Source organism: Nyctibius grandis, chromosome 2, assembly GCF_013368605.1.
Source record: "Nyctibius grandis isolate bNycGra1 chromosome 2, bNycGra1.pri, whole genome shotgun sequence".
Classification (NCBI taxonomy): Eukaryota; Metazoa; Chordata; class Aves; order Nyctibiiformes; family Nyctibiidae; genus Nyctibius; species Nyctibius grandis.
This window is the reverse complement of record NC_090659.1, coordinates 32,148,569-32,166,824: the sequence shown is the minus strand read 5'-3', so window position 1 is coordinate 32,166,824 and position 18,256 is coordinate 32,148,569. Positions and strand designations below refer to the sequence as shown.

At 38.7% G+C, this 18,256-nt stretch overlaps 1 protein-coding gene across 1 annotated transcript in view; it reads left to right on the top strand.

Annotated features, from left to right (window-relative positions):
• IL1RAPL1 (interleukin 1 receptor accessory protein like 1) overlaps positions 1-18,256 on the top strand; it is a 731,815-nt gene that overhangs the window by 683,368 nt on the left and 30,191 nt on the right. The window contains exons 6-7 of the mRNA XM_068425522.1: positions 11,748-11,880; positions 13,495-13,640. Of these exons, the coding sequence (XP_068281623.1) occupies positions 11,748-11,880; positions 13,495-13,640 (279 nt within the window). The remainder of the gene's footprint in view (positions 1-11,747; positions 11,881-13,494; positions 13,641-18,256) is intronic.

The following is an 18,256-nucleotide window of genomic DNA, read 5'->3' as shown; positions in this document are numbered from 1 at the left end:
TCAGTGGGAGACAGGAGGGCCCCTCCCTCCTGGGCCCCACCTCCAGGAGGCAGTGGGTTAGTGATAAATAGGAAAGTGAGAATGACGTGTATGGGATGGAATACCTCGTTGGTCAATTCTGGGCCACTTGCCCCATCTGCTCCGCCCTGCAGGTGTGACCCCCTTCGGCTCCTCACTTGTAAGCAGTGAGGAATTTAGCAGTGACCTTGGTTTCTCTAAGACTAATTGGCCTGGTTTGGGCCAAACCAGGACATTTGTGAACGAAGGAGTGTTTTTAAAGTAGGTTTTTTCTTCCCACTCATCTCACTTCAGATAATCCATATGATTTCATTTAAGATAAGTGTGGATTTAAACTCCACTGAGAGTGTACATTATACATTTAGGAAACTGGCTGGAAATGTAATCAAGCAATACTTAGTGCCTAAGGCCATTCATTTTGGACTGTTGTATAAACAGTGCTTATTTCACATGTCTGCAATTATAACACATTTTTAAAGGGATGCCATTTAGATGCTGAAGGACTGAAAGCTAACACTGTACTAAGCACTTTCTAAAAATCCATCATTGTTTTATTACCCAGTAGTGTGGAACAGCACTTACAAATAATTGCATCAATAAAAATCAAAGCCTATAGCTGCAACGGTGTTCTTCAGACCTGACAATGGCCTAGGTAGTGCAAGAGCCTCTTCTTCTTCCCCAGATTTGGATTAAAACTCTAGCTCCAAGTCACAAGTGAAAAGAGGTTTTGTAAACTTACCCTGGTCCCTTGTGGACAGGTTAAAAAGCCATCACACAGCTTGGGGTGACTGGTAGCCTCAGCTCTGGAGGGGCAGAGGACTGGGTGAGCAGTGGGGTTGCTGCTCAGCGTGGCCCCTGCACCTCTGCCAAGAGCTGTGCGATCAGAGACATCAGCCTGCCACCTCCCTCCTTGCACGGTTAGTATCATAAATATTGCATAAGGAATATTTGTTTCTGTTCCTGTAATCAGCAGCTGTTGTACCTTACATTTCTATTGTCACTCAAACTCTGCTTTTAGTCCTTGCTTTGAGACTTGCAAAAACTGTTAAAAACCACAAACAACATTGTAGATAACGTTCTGCTTTCCTGCAGCTTGAATGGAGCAAGGTGAAATTTTCCTTCACTTTCTTCTGCTTTTAAGAAATGTCACAACTCCCGTGCCTCTCAGAGCACTTAGAAAATTAAAATAAACATTACAGTATTGGTGGGCGTGCAGCAGAAGGAGGATAGGTGGTGTGAATTGATCAGGAAATTTAGAGTTACGCTAGTAATGAGGACTGATGTCCTGCTTGCTGACCTCAGGTATTTGGCTTCAGATACAGGAGCCCTAAATCTCTCAGGAGTTTTGCTGGCAGGACCCTGTACAGTGCAACTATTGAAATTACAACTAAAGGAGAATGAAAGTGGACAAGAGAAATGAGGTCCACGTCACTGCTGCAAGAAAATAAATCATTTAAGCTTTGCTGTTTTCCAGATTTTCCAGTATTCAATAACATCTTCTCTTGACAAACAGGAGCAAGAAAACAAAACAATTTGATGATTAATTGTTCTTGAGAAGGAAGTTGTTTTGGAAGAACCACATTTTTTGACGCCCAGAACTGCACCTACTTCAAATACATATGAGCACATTAGGATCTGCTTCTTCCTGGCCTCCAGCCCAGACAGGGCATTTTCCTGTTGAAAAGTGATAGCCAACGTAAAGCCAGCCCTTGAGCAGGTGTAATTTAGTAATCAACAGTTTCAGTCCATCAGGGTTCCAATTTTCAGTGGTGCTTTTGGCTTTCCTGGTGAAAATTTAAAGAGAGAAGTGGTTTCACATCATTTTGAACCAAATTGAAATACTTTGATTCATGTAATCGGTGTGGTTTATTTCAATTGTATTTATCCTGTTGTGCCACATTGCTTCATGGGAATGGTAGTTTTTCCCATCCACATGCTTGACAAACTAGCCTGGGTCTTTTTCAAATGACATTTTCCATCATATGGTGTGATCTGACAGAACGGGTTAGTTCATGAAAATCTTACAACTTGTAATGTTTCCAGTGTGTACTGAAGAGTAAAGTTCACCAGAGGAAGATATAGTGTTTAATTATTTACTGCTTATTATTTGGAGTCTGGATTCCCTTAATAACCACCTAGCAGGTGTAGGTGACACTGTGCCTGCCACTTTCCAAAAGCTCTACTTTTGTAAAAAATCTTCCACATGCAGCCATCTCTACAGTGTTTTTCAGAATACTGCCTTGCCCGAATACTTCCCTGCAACCTACTCAATCTGTGGTTGGCTTGCTTGTGGAGGAAGAGCAAAGGGAGGAAAGAGCAGTTAGGATGACAAATGGAAAATAAAACCACAAGTTATTATTTAATATATATGTCTAACTCCAAAGCGGAGAATTTGCTGTGTGTACTGAAATTATCTAATGATTGCACAAACAGTACAATCCCACTTTCCAAAGCATTTAAAGAGCAGGTATTATGAAACCTTGTTGTGGTTTAATCCCAGCCGGCAACTAAGCCCGACACAGCCACTCACTCGCTCCCCCCACAGTGGGATGCGGGAGAGAATCAGAAGAGTAAAAGTGAGAAAACTCATGGGTTGAGATAAAGACAGTTTAATAGGTAAAGCAAAGCCCCCCATGCAAGCAAAGCAAAACAAGGAATTCACTCACTACTTCCCAGCAGCAGGCAGGTGTTCAGCCATCCCCAAGAAAGCAGGGCTCCATCATACGTAACAATGACTTGGGAAGGCAAAACACCATCACTTCAAATGGCCCCCCTTCCTCCTTCTTCCCCCATTTTTATATGCTGAGCATGACGTAATATGGTATGGGATATCCCTTTGGTCAGTTGGGGTCAGCTGTCCCAGCAGTGTCCCCTCCCACCTTCTTGTGCACCCCCAGCCTACTCACTGGTGGGGTGGTGTGAGAAGTAGAAAAGGCCTTGACGCTGTGTAAGCACTGCTCAGCAGTAACTAAAACATCTCTGCATTATCAACATTGTTTTCAGCACAAATCCAAAACATAGCCCCTACTAGCTACTATGAAGCAGATTAACTCTATCCCAGCCAAAACCATCACAGACATTGTAGTAAAACACAGTTTCTAATGATGTTCATTGAGTGCTATGTCTGAAGAAATCAACTGACTGAACAGTTATGGGCTGAAAGAGCCACAAGAGGTTGAATAGCCAATAATTTTTATGTAAACTGAATTGCCAAATATGTTCCTTAAGATTATTGATATTTTCATTTAAATGTGATCTCACACAGTAAGTTGTTTGCTACAGCTCCCCAGAGTTAACTTCTTTTGGAAAAAAAGTGTGTTATTCAGTTCACTGAAACCTCTATTACAATCAAGTGTACTAGAGGGGGCAACAGGCACAAACTGAAACACGGGAAGTTCCATCTCAATATGAGGAAAATCTTCTTTACTTTGAAGGTGACAGAGCACTGGAACAGGCTGCCCAGGGAGGTTGTGGAGTCTCCTTCTCTGGAGATATTCAAAACCTGCCCAGACATGACCCTGTGAAACGTGCTCTAGGGGAACCTGCTTTAGCAGAGGGTTGGACTAGATGATCTCCAGAGGTCCCTTCCAGCCCCAATCATTCTCTGATTCTGTGATTCTGTGATTCTGTGATTTGTCATTGTCTAGAATTCGGGACAGAGTTTGCATTTCCCTTGTACAGAAAGTGTTGTGAGGTGCACGTGAGAGTGAGTCTGGGAAAAGGTACTGGGGCTGCAGCTGGTTGCCATGATCTATGTGCAGTCGTTTTTGACATGGACTAACACTCACAAGACACCAAAGCAAACCCACTATATTCTATTCAGAAAGAACAAGAAACCAGGATTTATAACAAAACGTCCGCAGCAAAAGATTTGAATGTTTTCATCTGTTGGGCCAACACTCTTCAGGTTAAAAATAAAATGTCAGCTATTTCTACAGCTTGCACAGGTAAAAGAAAGCACAGTGAAAAGGGAGCTGTCCTATTGCAAGTGTGCTATATTAGAAAATTATTGTCATTGTAGGCATGGGCAGACTGGATTTATCATTATGTTCCAGTAGCTCCTCAGCAAAAGAAGTCTAGTGACACCTGCGTTCTAACTCAGAGGAGCTGCGTAAGTCCAACTTTCAGTCTGCTGCCATTTTCCCTCTGTTTTTTGTATGGGAATGAGGAAAATGTTGTGAGAGCTGTAATGGCTTGAAAATGTCTTCCTTAACTAGTAGAGAAAGTATTCCAGCTTTGTAGCTTCTTGGGGTCCAGAGTCATCTGCAGAATTTTTCTTATCAATTTCTTATCAATAAATATTCTTTACCAGAGAGATACATATTGAATTATTTTCATTTTTTTTTCCTAATCTAACCTCCCTGAAATGTGAAAAGATAAACAGGAAAATCCTCCTGCTTTTCTAGGAGTTTCCCAAAATGTGACCCACAGCAGGACTTCACAAAGCTAAAGCCACAAGAGGATGTTCTGGCGGTCAGAGACTGCTGAGGGGCAGCAGCATCCCTGGGTGTGTAACCTACCTGCCTCGCTTTCAAGGCACAGAGAGAGACCATAAGAAGTATGGTCTCCCATATGGGACTCCTTATTGGAGGTGTTCTAGGATTCCTTTACTCAAAGGGAACTTCAGGCTGCTAGCTAAGCTTTTTTTCTTACCATGTAGCATCACTGAAATGCAAAAGCCACAGCACCATCGTCAAAGGCAATATGGTTAGAAAAGAATCCAGAAACAAAACACTGAACAGTATTAAGCTATGCATGGTGTGGACACATTTAAAGCTCCCAAGATATGTCTGTAAGAGCTAAAAAACATGTGAAGTTTGACATTAAGAGCCATCTCTTTTTTTTTTTTTCCATTGGAGATATTTTGTTACCTAGGATATTTTCTTGTGACTTATATCTAAAAACAGCTAAGATTTAAAAACTGAAATTATTTTTTGATCTGACAGAGAGGGCACAGGAAAAAAGTGTTTGAGAAATGCATTTGTCTAAAAAAAAAATGAGAAAATACGAGCTTCTGGAGTATAAGTTAAGCTAAGCTTGTAAAACAATTACAGTGACTTTACTTTCCTTTAGAAAGTCTTGCTTTATGCTTGTGATAGTTATTGTCTCCCACTCCAGCCTCTACTTGCTGAACAACTAATTTATCAGTCTGACATTACCATCTATCCAGAGGAGAGGCCTGCTCGTAGGAAAATCAAGATTATTGGTTCAGGGGTTTTGTTACCTCTTGTGAAACGAAGGTTAGTTTAACAATATACATACCTGAGAGATGTTCTGGGCATTTTGAGCCCAAAGTCCCACACATCACTTCTTTTTGTGCAGTTTGCTGTTGTGGTTGCTGTTTTCATTGAGACTGTCTCTGACAGTCCTGCTGCTAAAAAGCCCATTCAAAGCAGAAAGGATTTGGGTTTCTTTTCCTTCACAACCTATGAAGAAGTTCACCAAAAATTTTTAACACTCTTAGGTTAATCTTAGATCTTACTGTGTAAGTTTCAGTACAGCACCTTATTAAGTGTTGCAGACTTAAATGTCTCAGGGCTGATGTCAGGTAACATGTAAGCAGCAAAATACAGACACCTCCATTAAGTGTCGTCTTGAACGGTAATTCAGCAGCTGGAAGCCTTGTGAGGTAAAGGGCTTTTCATGTGGCAGTAAATGACTATGTGTGGTCAAATGAGTTTAGTCCTGTGCTGAAGAGGGCTAGCTGCTAAGTACAAAAAAAACCCAATGAAAATGAAAAACCTAATGAGTAAGAAGTAGCCTTTTTTTCCCAATTAAAAACAAAACAAAACAAAAACAAAAAACTAACCAGAAATTAAAGGAGGTGATTTTTGGCCTCTCCTGTAAATAGTGATATCTACAAATTCAGTGAAACTTCAAAAGCTGCAATCTCTCTCTGATCTTGATGCAAATCTTCAGCTGACTTTTTTTTTTTTTGTGAGAAATGGTTGTATGTACTCTAAATTACACATTTATGCCTGAAGAACTTATTCAATATGTAATTCAGTCCCGTGCAATCAACATTCCACCCCGCAACATAGCAAAATATGGACAGGTCCATTAATGAAGAGAGATAACTGTGTAATCACATTCAGCCACTTTGTGTGATGCTTGCGTGATAATGTTTACTGGAATGATAATACCCAGCCCTTTCAAACCTACATCCACTGAATTCAAAGTAGAGAGAATTTGCACATCGTGTCTTCACAATTGTATGGATGCAAGACCTGATGCCTTGCCAAAGACTTCACAACATACTACTCAGTGACAAGACTAGAATTTAGCAGTTCCCAGCTTGCAGTTATATTTCAGAAAACAGCATTATTTATTTTTTTGTTTAATTTGGCATAACCTGCTATGTGAAACATAGAGCAAAACTGTTGTGATCTGGTAAGAAAGTACAAGATATCAAAAATGTGAAAATATGTATGTAAACCAGAGAGCAGCATAGGAGTAGGTGATGCTTTGTGCAGGCAAGGAAGGAACCAAGAGGAATCTCTGCAGTTCATCCTACTCTAAGGGCAGACTTACAGATCCCTAGAATATCATCATATGATCAAGGCTCATGACTGAAAATTATATGGTACCTTATTTTTATTTTTTTTATTTTTTTTCCTTAATTGTGTTTACAAGAAGGCTTTCAAAAACTGTCTTAGGATGTGAGACGTCTCTGAAAACACGAGCAGCTTCTATCCCCCTGCCTGCTGATCTTGGCAGGTGTCATTGGCAAAACAAGTGGGTCATTGACTTTGTGAGGAATTGCCACCAATCCATCACATCTAGGAATTTAACAGCTTTTACATCTCTCCACGTGGAAGACTGATATTTTGCCAGTACTTTTTCTCTAACATGAATGGAAAGAATGGTATTTAATTCATGTGTGAGAGATTTTGATTGCGTCTGCTTTGGCCTTTTATAATTTCATTTTGAAGTGTTAACATTACAAATAAATGGCACACTTGTAAGTGTGTAGGTATTGCCTGTGTGTAAGTTTTACAAATGGTTTACATTGTACAGTAAAAGAAAGTCTCGTATTTCAGTACACTTAACATTTCTACTCTCTTGGCCCTCCGTATTACGAGATGCTGATCATAGCTCTCAAACACTTTCCTTCCATAATACATCTTTGAGGATTCTTCTAAAAAGAGGTTGCAGAAGATGTCTGATAATTATCATTGCTTCCAACAAAAATGGTTGTCTTTCACTGACAAACCTGTCAAATCAAAGGCTAGAACGGGTAACATCAGAGTGTATACTAACAGGTACGACTAATGGTGCAAGTGTAATTTAAACTGCCCATACAAGATGACATTTCACTAACCACAAAACATTCACTATTTGCTAATTGCAACTAGCAGGTTCTTAGCAGGTTGATGTTTTTAATTAGAGCTAATACACTAGGAATTTACCTTGGTGGTTTTGGTTTTTTTTTTAATGTTTAGAAGTTAGACAGTGCCCTCTCCTGGACGTAGGCTTCCATAGCAGTAGTTTTCAAAGTGCCCCAAATATTGACAATTACGCAAAACCAGTGTGTTGCTCTGCTGAAGGGATTTGCTGGTTTCAAGGAAGTACACTTTGATGTGGTCCCTCCTTGCATTCTGCTCTACTTGAAAGCATACTGTGTAATCAAAATTGTTCTCAGTTTAGATGGCAAAGAGCTTTTGATTGATTTAGCTTGAACCTGGTTGGCTAGAGTTGACAGTGCAACTTTATCACAGCAAGCAGCAGGAATATGTAGTGATAGATATTCCAGTTTTTACAAAAATCAGCTCAATACAGTAAAAGCATATTCATCTTCAGAAATAAGGGTGATGGAGAAATATAAAGCTGAAGCTTACTTTTTCGGTGTTCTCTTACCTGTCTTTATTGCATTATTTCACAGTAAAAAAATGGTAATTATACTAAGTCAAAAGTGTCATTTTTCTCTTTATCCTTTCTTGAAGGTGTTTTGATTTTTGTGGTTTTTCTTTTTTTTTGAGAGGGTGTTAATAAAAACCCCAACACTATCAGTTTCACTTAATAATTCTAATCTCATGCCTTTGGACTTTTCCAGGGTCCATAAAAAAAAGCAGTTTACATTCTCAAGAATTTACATCTCACAGCAAAGGGGACAGAGAGAGAGAGAGAGATGGATTTCCATAGTAGTTAATCTAAAACATGTATTTAGATTTCAGCATTCAAAAGAAAATTTAAATGAATAGCATAGAAAGCATTACATATCCATTCATCAAACTTTTACAGTTTTCAAATAACTTCTATAGTTTTTCTCAGCACAGAAAACACACAGAGAGATTTAGGGTTAACTGTGAGTGATTTCTATTAATTGGCCGACAAGTTGTTTTGTACATTAGCTTAAGTATGAACCAAAGCAGCTTTTTTTATTTATTTACTTACATTTTGTATACTTTCTAAAAATATGCAGACTTCTTAAAAACAGACTGCCCGTGCAGAGCAGCCACTGATATCTGACTCAGCATCCTCTGACCGCTCACGTCAAAGGTGCACTTCTAGGGAAAAATGCAGCCCATCCTACAGCATATGTTCACTCACAGGAGGGCAGCTCTGGAGTAAAGAACAAGATGTGCTCCAAAAATACTCTGTCCACTCATAATATTGCCCTTCAGTCAGCCTTTGCCCATCACTTACATGGGCCTGCAGCTGTGAGCATCTCTGCTCCACCAGCTGAGCTCCACTGCCCTCTGCAAAGAGCTGTGAGCTCTGGAGTAACAGACCTCCTCATTAATGGTCACAGTTGGTCATTAGCTGGTCACTGAATCTTTTTTGATAACCTGCTAAAGAACTTCCCACTGGCTTATTGTGAAGATTGGTCAAGGTAGACAGTATAGGTAATTTATAGCTGAACACCTGGCCTGCTAATGGCCTTTTCTCAGTGACTGTAATCAACACAGTACTACTAAGAGACATTACATCCTTCCTAATTTTTCTCAGGTGCAAATATTTCATGTTGAATGGAAATCTGGATTCTGTGTTTAAAAATATATTTACATATTGTATTTAAGGGGGAAATTTCTTTAACAATTTAATGAGGAAAAAAGCCTTAGTCCTACACACTCTTATTTTTTAACATTTTTTGCCCTTAACAAAATATGTTTATTTTTAAAAACAAACCTATGTGTGTTAATATTCACCCGTAAAAGGCTTAGAGACCTGCACAGTGCAAAAATCAGCTCTCAGTGGGTGCCTGTTAGCTGCAGGAGCATGGAGAGCTTTGATGGTTCAGCACCTGTGGTGGCTAATCTCTGTGAATCATGGATAAGTTGGCCAGAAGCTACAGTCCCTCCAGCTGTGATCTTGACAGCTGTTAGAAGCTAAAAAGTTTCAACCGGGCCTTGACATGGTGGGAAAGCTCCAGAAAAAGCCCAAGAAGTGGCAGTGATGCCTTAGGTAGCACTCTTCCCTCTAAGACTAGTAGGTAATGCCATAGAGGTTATCCAATTATCACAGGAGCCTACTTTTGCTTTAGATGTGCAGGTACCTTCTCCTGTTTCAAGAGTGATCAGAGTCCACCAATGCTGTGGTTACTAGGCATTTCACAGCCCTGACCATGTGCTAGACTGGATGACTGTGACCAAGATATTCATAATACTTTAAGGTTTTGTATTTTCATTTTCACATGTTCAAGTATCATAATTATGATGCAACCCCCCCCCAAAAAAAAAAAAGTTGGATTATAGCTGCTATGCAACTGGCAACTGCTATAAGAAACTGGGTTTGTATCTTTAAAACGTCCTGGGCACTACCAGGAAGTTTATCGTGTTCCATCATAGGTTTTATGTACTTCACCCACATTAAGTGGTGTCCCAATGCTCATCTCATTCCCCACAAATGGCTTCAAGATTGCAAAAATCTTTCAAGTGCTCAAGTGCTTCCAAATGGCACTTCTTGAGCTGTGTAGAGATTGAGAGGTGGGTTTCCAGGGAGGTGTCCGGACCATTGCTTCATGGGGTGTGGAAACAGGAGCTGTGGTTGTCTTCAGAAAGAAGAGTTTTTGCCCTCTCACTCAAGATCTTCAGCATACATTTGGTAACTTTGCTCTAAATGAGATGAGATTATCAAAATGTCTCACTAGTCAGAGATTTGATTTCATACCTTTTGATTACGAACGAGACCCTCCTCTCTATCCTAGTTTCAAGTTCTGGGATACTCCTGTCTCCTTAGCAGGCATTGGTAGCAAAGGGTGTGGCACCAACCAAAAGTTCATGTAATGACTAAAAGCAACTCTGATCCTAAAGAGCTTGTGAAAGCAACATAGATGGTACTTGACTTGATGTTGTATATTTTGGTTACAAACAGTTGATTCTGCAGCTTTTATGGCATGACTGCGAGAGTTCAAGCCAGGTAGAGGAGTCAGATGCTTTTACAGAAAATCACAAATCATTTCAGATAAATAAGACATTCATTTAATAGTTACTCTTCTTGTTATATAGCATCCTGCATTTGTTGCCATACTAAAAAATAAATAAGATGTTCAAATATTAATGTCATATGTTTGAGAAGGACCAGGTCCTGAACCAAAGAAGTGTATTTTTAAGGAAATTCATTGAACCCAGATGGACTTCTCATGGCACCTTGGTACAGAATGGAGTAGTGTTAACAATGCTTTTTTTTTGCAGGAGATGTGGTCAGTCAGCTTTAAAATCCTAAAGTCAAAAAATGAAAGTGTAAATAAAATATGAGTTTGCTCTCAGCAGTAATATAAACTCCATGAAAATACTCTCCTTGGGGTGTGTGTGGAGGAAACATTCCTTAAATCACAACACTTCTTTAAATCACTGTGTAATTATCCACTAAAGAAACACACATAGCTGTTCAGAAGGGTTGGTGGATGTTGAGACAAACATCTTTACAGCAGTGAACGGGAGATCTTTAACTATGTGGCTGTCCACAATACAGCTAGTTTATCCAATCTTACCAACACACAAAATGCGTGTGAAGCACTGTTTCAATGCCTGTATGTGCTCTAGCTGAAACCCCAAAGCCAAGCAGTGCTAATAAAATGTAAGACTACGCAATGAAAATAAACCAAAGTGAAGGCATATGACTTTTTAAAATTTTCATTATAATGATTAAATAGGTAATGCTGCACATATATAGAATTTCTGCTCCTTGCTGCATGCACCTGATCTTTATTCCCATTCATACAGTGAGACGTGTTCCACAACGTATGGAATGAGTTCACATGTTGTCTTTTTTCAGTTTCAGTGTTTAATACTTTCCTGTGAAGATAACATAGCAACAAGCATACATCTTTGTACTGGCTGTCTCTTGGAAATAGTACCCTACAGGAATCTACAGGTCTCTTTGCAGAAACCATTGCAAAGCTGAACTAGCACAGATGTGATTGTATGTCTATTTTACCTAACCTTTACCTGTTTTCAGAGAAAACGTGGAAATCTTTGGTTAAGTTAGCTCTTTTTGAAAAAATAGTCTTTCATTTCCTTATGAAACATAGAAAACGGTGAAAAAATTCAAAATTGAATCTTGTTCTTATGTAACGTTTAATTTCATTTTTATTGTATTTCTTTTCAGAAAATATATTGAACAACAGTAGCAAGACAAGTAGATACTTTTGGACATTTTCAACAGCAGCTGAAAACTGAGGGTCTTTACAAATATAACTTTTTTTAAATCAACAAACCCAACAGATTCAAAAATGAAACTTTTTACAAATTTTGAATTAACATGTTTTCTTACATTCTTTGTAACAGGCGGTTCTGCTAATCTAACTTGCCAAGCTTTCTTTGGATATAGTGGAGATGTCAGTCCTTTAATCTACTGGATGAAAGGGGAGAAGTTTATTGAAGATTTGGATGATAGTCGAGTCTGGGAAAGTGACATCAGGTAAAAGAAAAAGCAATTTGTTTTTTCAGTCAATATCTTTTTTTTGATAGTTAATGTAATACTTGTTATCACAAACTCAGGAACACTTTGGGTCTGATCCCTGGTTTTGCAACATCCATTCTTTACCTTTTCAACTCCACCAGTAGACAACAGAAAAATGCCTCAGCCAGATCTGATGTTAGAGAGCTGCAAAAGCAGAGTAGCTGCCTGACAAGCACCCTAGTGTAACCGACTGGAATTTGCACAGTGACTTTTTCAAACTGTGGCAATCTACAATAAGAACTATTAAGATAGTTACTGAGATGAAATAAAGAAAAATAAATACATCAAGGAAAACAGCTCAAAAGAAGTCTTTTAAATCATGGAGCCTTAAATAAACGCTGAAGTCTGGCTTCTCTTTTGGAATGTTTTGATTTCTCTTCTTCAAGGAAATAACCGAGTTTCCTGTGAGAGCCAAGCATCCTCTTATGTGGGCTGCTTATATCTGCTGAAATACTTGTTTTAGAGAGGATCTGGTGATTTGCATCATGTACTTTTACTGCTCCTAAAAGTGCTGCCTCATTTGGAAATTAATAAAAAAGTGGTTTTGTATTGGGAATTACACACTTGACATAGTGTACCAATTCCTATCCAATATGAAGTATCTACTTGGATCTGAAGAGATTATTTACATATTCAAGGTCATCTCCATGTCCCAGATATAGGCAAAATGGAAGCATATTTCACCCCAGTGTACTTCAAGTTTATTCTATAAAGCTCAAGACCAATACACTAAAAGGCACATGACAACCAGATCAGCTGTATTTCGCATCTAAAGATTTTCCTAAACCCTGCAGCCAGAGACTTGGCATTCTGAAGGCTGATAAAAAGGTGACAAGAACCTTGTTACAACTTACTTGTTTTGTGGAGGGAGGAGCAGGAAGTCTGGTTTCTACTTCTTTTATCAGGTGTGACATGAGGGAGCAGCCTAGAGCCATTTGTCATTGGCTTTGCTGGGTTTCTACAACCATTGGTGGGCTTGCTATGAGGTAAAGAAAGCAATGCGAAGACAGGTGGAGTCTTATGCAGGAGGTCTTTTATTTATCATCTGTATGAATGAGCAGCATCTGGTATGCCAGATTTATAATACACAGTCAAATTTTACAATACCTCCAAGTAATAATTTTTCAGACCCTGGCATGAACACACTGTTCCCGACTGACATGTTGAAGAGCCTCAGAAAGTGCATAAAGAGTGTGTTTGGCCTAGACTTCCAGTGTGACCCTAAACCCCAAAATAACTGTTTTTACTTTTCTCTCTTCTAACATGTCAAGACTTCACATACTACTGATCAGGGTCTCCATCAGAGTGTGCAATAATATATTATCTGTGTGCACATCATCCTGCTTAAAGAAGCGAATTAACTGCATCTCTCATTAACATTTACAAAGCCAAACCTCCTCATTAGAAGTGAGGAAGAAAAGGGCATGATATAATTTAATTAAGATTTCATCAAACCATAGCCAAATTTGCAGCCAGAGATTTGTGAATTGTAAGTAGCATTATTATGTCATGATTATCTAATGCTCCGCTATAATACAAGTAGAATAGCAGTGATGGTTGCTTTTTTCTCAGGGTTCTCAAAGAACATCTTGGGGAACAGGAGGTTTCTATCTCATTGATCCTTGACTCCGTAGAAGAGGCAGACCTAGGGAATTACTCGTGCTACGTCGAGAATGGAAATGGACGCCGACATGCCAGTATTCTTCTACATAAAAGGGGTAAATATGCAGCTTTTGTCCATAAAATGGTGCATTATAGGGGCAGTCAGTTTACAGAGCTTCCTTCTGATGCAAGCATGAATTTTGGCTTCCTGAGATATTAATAGGCAACAATACTTTTTCCCCAGGTGTTTGTACAACTTTCAATATAAAACAGAAAGCTTGTTGTTAACTATGGCTGTCACTGGGGAAAGTACAGTAACACCTTTTAATTATATCTCTATAAAAAATGCATTTAATAATTCATGAACTTTAAAACTAATAAAGGCTCAATAGAGAAAAAATAATAGAAAGACACAGGTAATATAACTGTAATAATTTTCTGTAAGAAATAAAATCAAGTATTAGAAAAGCCAACAAAAATACATTCCACTTCCATCAGAAATGCCACCTAAACCCCATGCTAGGGGAGCTCCTGCATAGCCTGACTGTGGACGTTTTCCATCTAACACATTTGTTTAGCACCAACATTTCTGAAGTGAAGTATCATGACAAAAACTTCTAAGGACCTTCCTGTTTCTACTCACCACTCACATCCCATGATTCCAGCCTGCCTAATGACTACAGCCATCTCCCACAGAGGGAATTACAGAGAGGTGGAGAATCTCTTGCAAAGCAAGGTTCCCAGATCCAATTTGTTCACTTTACCTCCCAGAGGGTGCTCCACATGCCTGGGCTTGACGCTCCTCATCCTTATGCAGCATCCTGCTGGTTTAAGAGAGCAAAGAATAATCAGGAGCAGTGCCTGTACTTCACTGTCATTACTATGCTTTTTTTAGACTGTTTGTAAAGGTGAGCAAAACAGGTTCTTACTGTGGTGCTGAACTACTTGTGGCATCTCAATTTATATCAAAGCAGTGACATCTTCCCTAGTTTTAGACTTGTAGCATGCAAAGTATGTTTAAGTTTGAAAGGAAGCCATAAATCAAGATAGTGTGACTCATTTATTAAAATGTATTTTTGTGTACCTCCAATTAATTGAGTAGAACTAATTTGTAGCCATTTTCCTGAACTCTTGTCATGGCTTCTTAAGAGATACAGATGTAAATAACCAGATGTTCTGCTTAGCCTGGCATTTGCCATATTTTCTTGAATTTACTGAGATTGGAAATTAATTTATTGAGAAATTGAACCTCAACAATTTACCAGCTAGTAGTCATATACTCCTAATTCAGAGACAGTTGAACCCAGAGCAAGAGCTTAACCCAACAAACTCTGAAATCCAATGGCTTGTCTTTAATAATGAAATTAGTGCATGGAACACTGAAAATAAAGAATTTTTAAGGCTTAAATTACTTTTAAACAAATACTTAATTAACAGATGTGTATTAAGTCACATGCTGATGGAGAGTCCTTATTTTCCCTTCCATACAAGCAGTAGCTCTAAGACTGACAAGACATAAGTCTTTTTTCTGTTCTGTGACCACCAGCTTTTTAAGCTAACAGTGTGCATGCATAAATTTTGCAAAGGTCTGCTTTCCTTGCTTCCTTTCTTAGAGAAATCAGTATGTCAAACACACCACAGTATGTGGCCTCATGGTGACATGCTTAAGAGGAAGTAATCTCAATATTTAATTGCCCTTATAAATAGTAAAAAGCTAAAAATAGCAAAAACTCCCCCAAATATTTTTTTTCCTCTTTAAGTAAAGCTGAATCTGAAATTGTGATTTGGAAACAAAATCTGTTGTGCCCTCAAAAAACAAAAGGTACCTGTTACAAGCCTTCTACATACTTTGCATATTGACAACTGTTTCAGTGAAATGATATATTAACCATGACTGATAAAAATTTGAGCTAGTCTCTCAGGTCTCCTAGGAAGAGAAGCTTTGTGCTGCTTGCTTAGTCTCTTGTATATCACCATGACAACATTTCGGTTTAGGTTTCCTTGTTTAGATCCACATTTAGTGTCTGCTAGGAATGAGTTAGATGTTTATTAATTTCTGATTATTGGCTCACTTAGAACAACTGGGACCAAAAAATTAGGTAAATTTTCTTCCTGAACACCAAGGCATTTGCAGAGGTATTAGTTTTGGCTGGTTTTCTAGTTAGTGATCTTTTTTTCCAGCTGTATAAGCCAACAAAAATGCTGAATCTGGAATGTTCACTATGTGCCTGAAAAAGAAATTATAATCCTTCTTAAACTTCATATGTGGTACATTATCACCAGGATCAGAAGGGACAGGAAAGCAGAAAGTTCTATTAATGAACAAAGAGCGCTCCTGGGAAAAGAGATATTTAGGGGTAAACACTGCAGTGGGGATTCAGGTACAAAATTTAAGCCTTTGAAACACCCTTGCAACTGCTGCTCCACCCTGGTCAATATATTCTCTGTAAAATTAAACTTACAGGGAGAGCTTTTGGATATGCCTGCAATTACACAGGCCCTGAAAGGGCAAGAAGTTCAGAGTCTAAATCACGAGCAAAAACCTGGATGCATCTTCCTCAGTCTCCCCACCGGTCAGCCCAGCAGGGACACACACTCACCTCACAGAAAACACAAGCAGGGTCCATCCGATGGTGGTACCCACCGCAAACCAGTGCCTGGCACATTCAGGCGGGGAGAAGGGGCTTCTGCTCTTTCCCTGACTTGGCACTGGAACAGAAACACGGAGCCTTCCCTTTCCTGGCAGGAATTTCAGGAGGGGAACAGAACACGGCTCTCCCGGACTCCAGCACCACTTGTGCAGGAAAAGGGAAACCAGCTTGGGTATCCAGCACCGGGAAAAGGTGGAGCCCCTGGCACCTCCCTCTAGCCCAGATGCCAGCGCTCTGCATCTCGGGGAGCTGAGCCCTGATTTTGTCCTGAGCTTCTTTTCCTTTCTGGCTGCCAGTGGAGAAAACCTATGATCTATGTTTTTGTGCAGCCGGCTAACTGTTTTTAGACCCCTAACTTTCCTCAGACTCTGTGCATATGGAGAATTTAGCTCAGAGCTAAAAACAGTAGAGCATTTTAAGCATGACGGTGCTGATGCTGTTTCCTTTTCTGGTCCATTCCTACAAAATTTGTCCAAAAATAATCAGAAAAACAGAGGGATCAGAACCCAGGAGATTTGACTGTCATTACCTTCCTCAGCCGTTGACCAAATCTCTTTCTATCACCTTGGCAATAATTAAGTCATTTTCTCTTTTGTGTGAGAAAAAAAAAAAAATCTACTTGTTATAATTTAAGGCTGATTTTGTTACTTATTGGTGATAGCTATCAATCATCGATCATCTATAGCAGTTATAGGTTAATCTTCAGCCAGGTAGAGGAAACTTCTAGAAATTAATTTTGAGAGTGGTAGCGACAGCAGCTAGGTACAAATTTGTTAATGACAGATCACATACTGCAGATGATATAAGGGGTGGATCACACACACTATGATTCTATTTTTTTCACAGGTTTTTAATTCAAGAAGACAAGCTCATAGTCTGTCAATGTAGTAGATAAAAATGGAATGCATAAGGAGAAAGAATGCTCTTCTACAATGTTATATATTGAAAAGTATGACTTTCATGCTGGATCAAAGCCTTGTGGTCTCATTTAATCATAGACTATGTTGGAAATACAGATGATTATCTAATTATATGGGGTTTTTTTGGAAGTTCTCATCTGCATGTCTGCAACTAGCTAAATTCTATCTTAGTATTATTTTTTAATGTTTTTGATATTATTTTAAAAGCTTAATAATATACCTGTATTTTTCATGGGACAGGCATCAGAACTAAGAGCAGGTAACATACTTCATGTATTTTTTTCAAAGTATCTCCTTCCCTTTCTTGCCATTTTGTCGGTGCTGCCTAATTTCCTGTCCCAGACCTCTATTATGTTTTGGGTTTGCTTTCCTCTCTCATAGGTGTTCTCAATGGGCATATATGGGTCTTCTTGACTATAAGCTAATGAGGGATGGTTAAAACATTTTTTTTTTTGCTGGGACAAAAAAAAGACTTTCACTTGAATAACTTTTTTAGAGGAAGATATTTATTCTGTTTGAAATTACCCATGAGACTATATGTTTGAAAAAGAAACAAGTTAGTATTTCCTATAGGAAATGCATCTTGAGGAAACGTACGAATAGGTAGGCGTACTTTAAACGCATCATTTATTAATGCATAAACAACATATTAATATGTCCTGTACAATTTAATAGCAAATTCTGAATAGCAATTCTGAATTTCCTTCATACGTTTATTAATTATAACAGAATTGCTGACAATCACCTTAAATTACAGTGTAATTCACATAATAGTATAAATCGGTTTTATTACTTAAGGATTTGAATAAGTTAAGTTTTTGATCTCATGAGCATTTTCAGTCACTAGGACATGATTTCACACAGTGGTAATGAAGAGTGACAATTAAGACTTAAAAGAGAAAAGAAACTAGTTTTTTTCTAACTTCTGCAAAGAAACCACAGGTGTTATAGCTCCCTTTGCCATAAAGCTTCACGATGCTTCTGAAATTTCTGAATGGGAGCTCATCATGTAGATATGAGAGCAATTAGTTTTATATTTCAACTTCTGCTAATTGGTCCTAATTACTTGAACATTCCAGCAAATCTCTGAGTCTTAGTGGAAGCAAAACTGTTGTAAATCTCTGACCCACTTAGTCAGTTAAGACCTTACACATGTATATC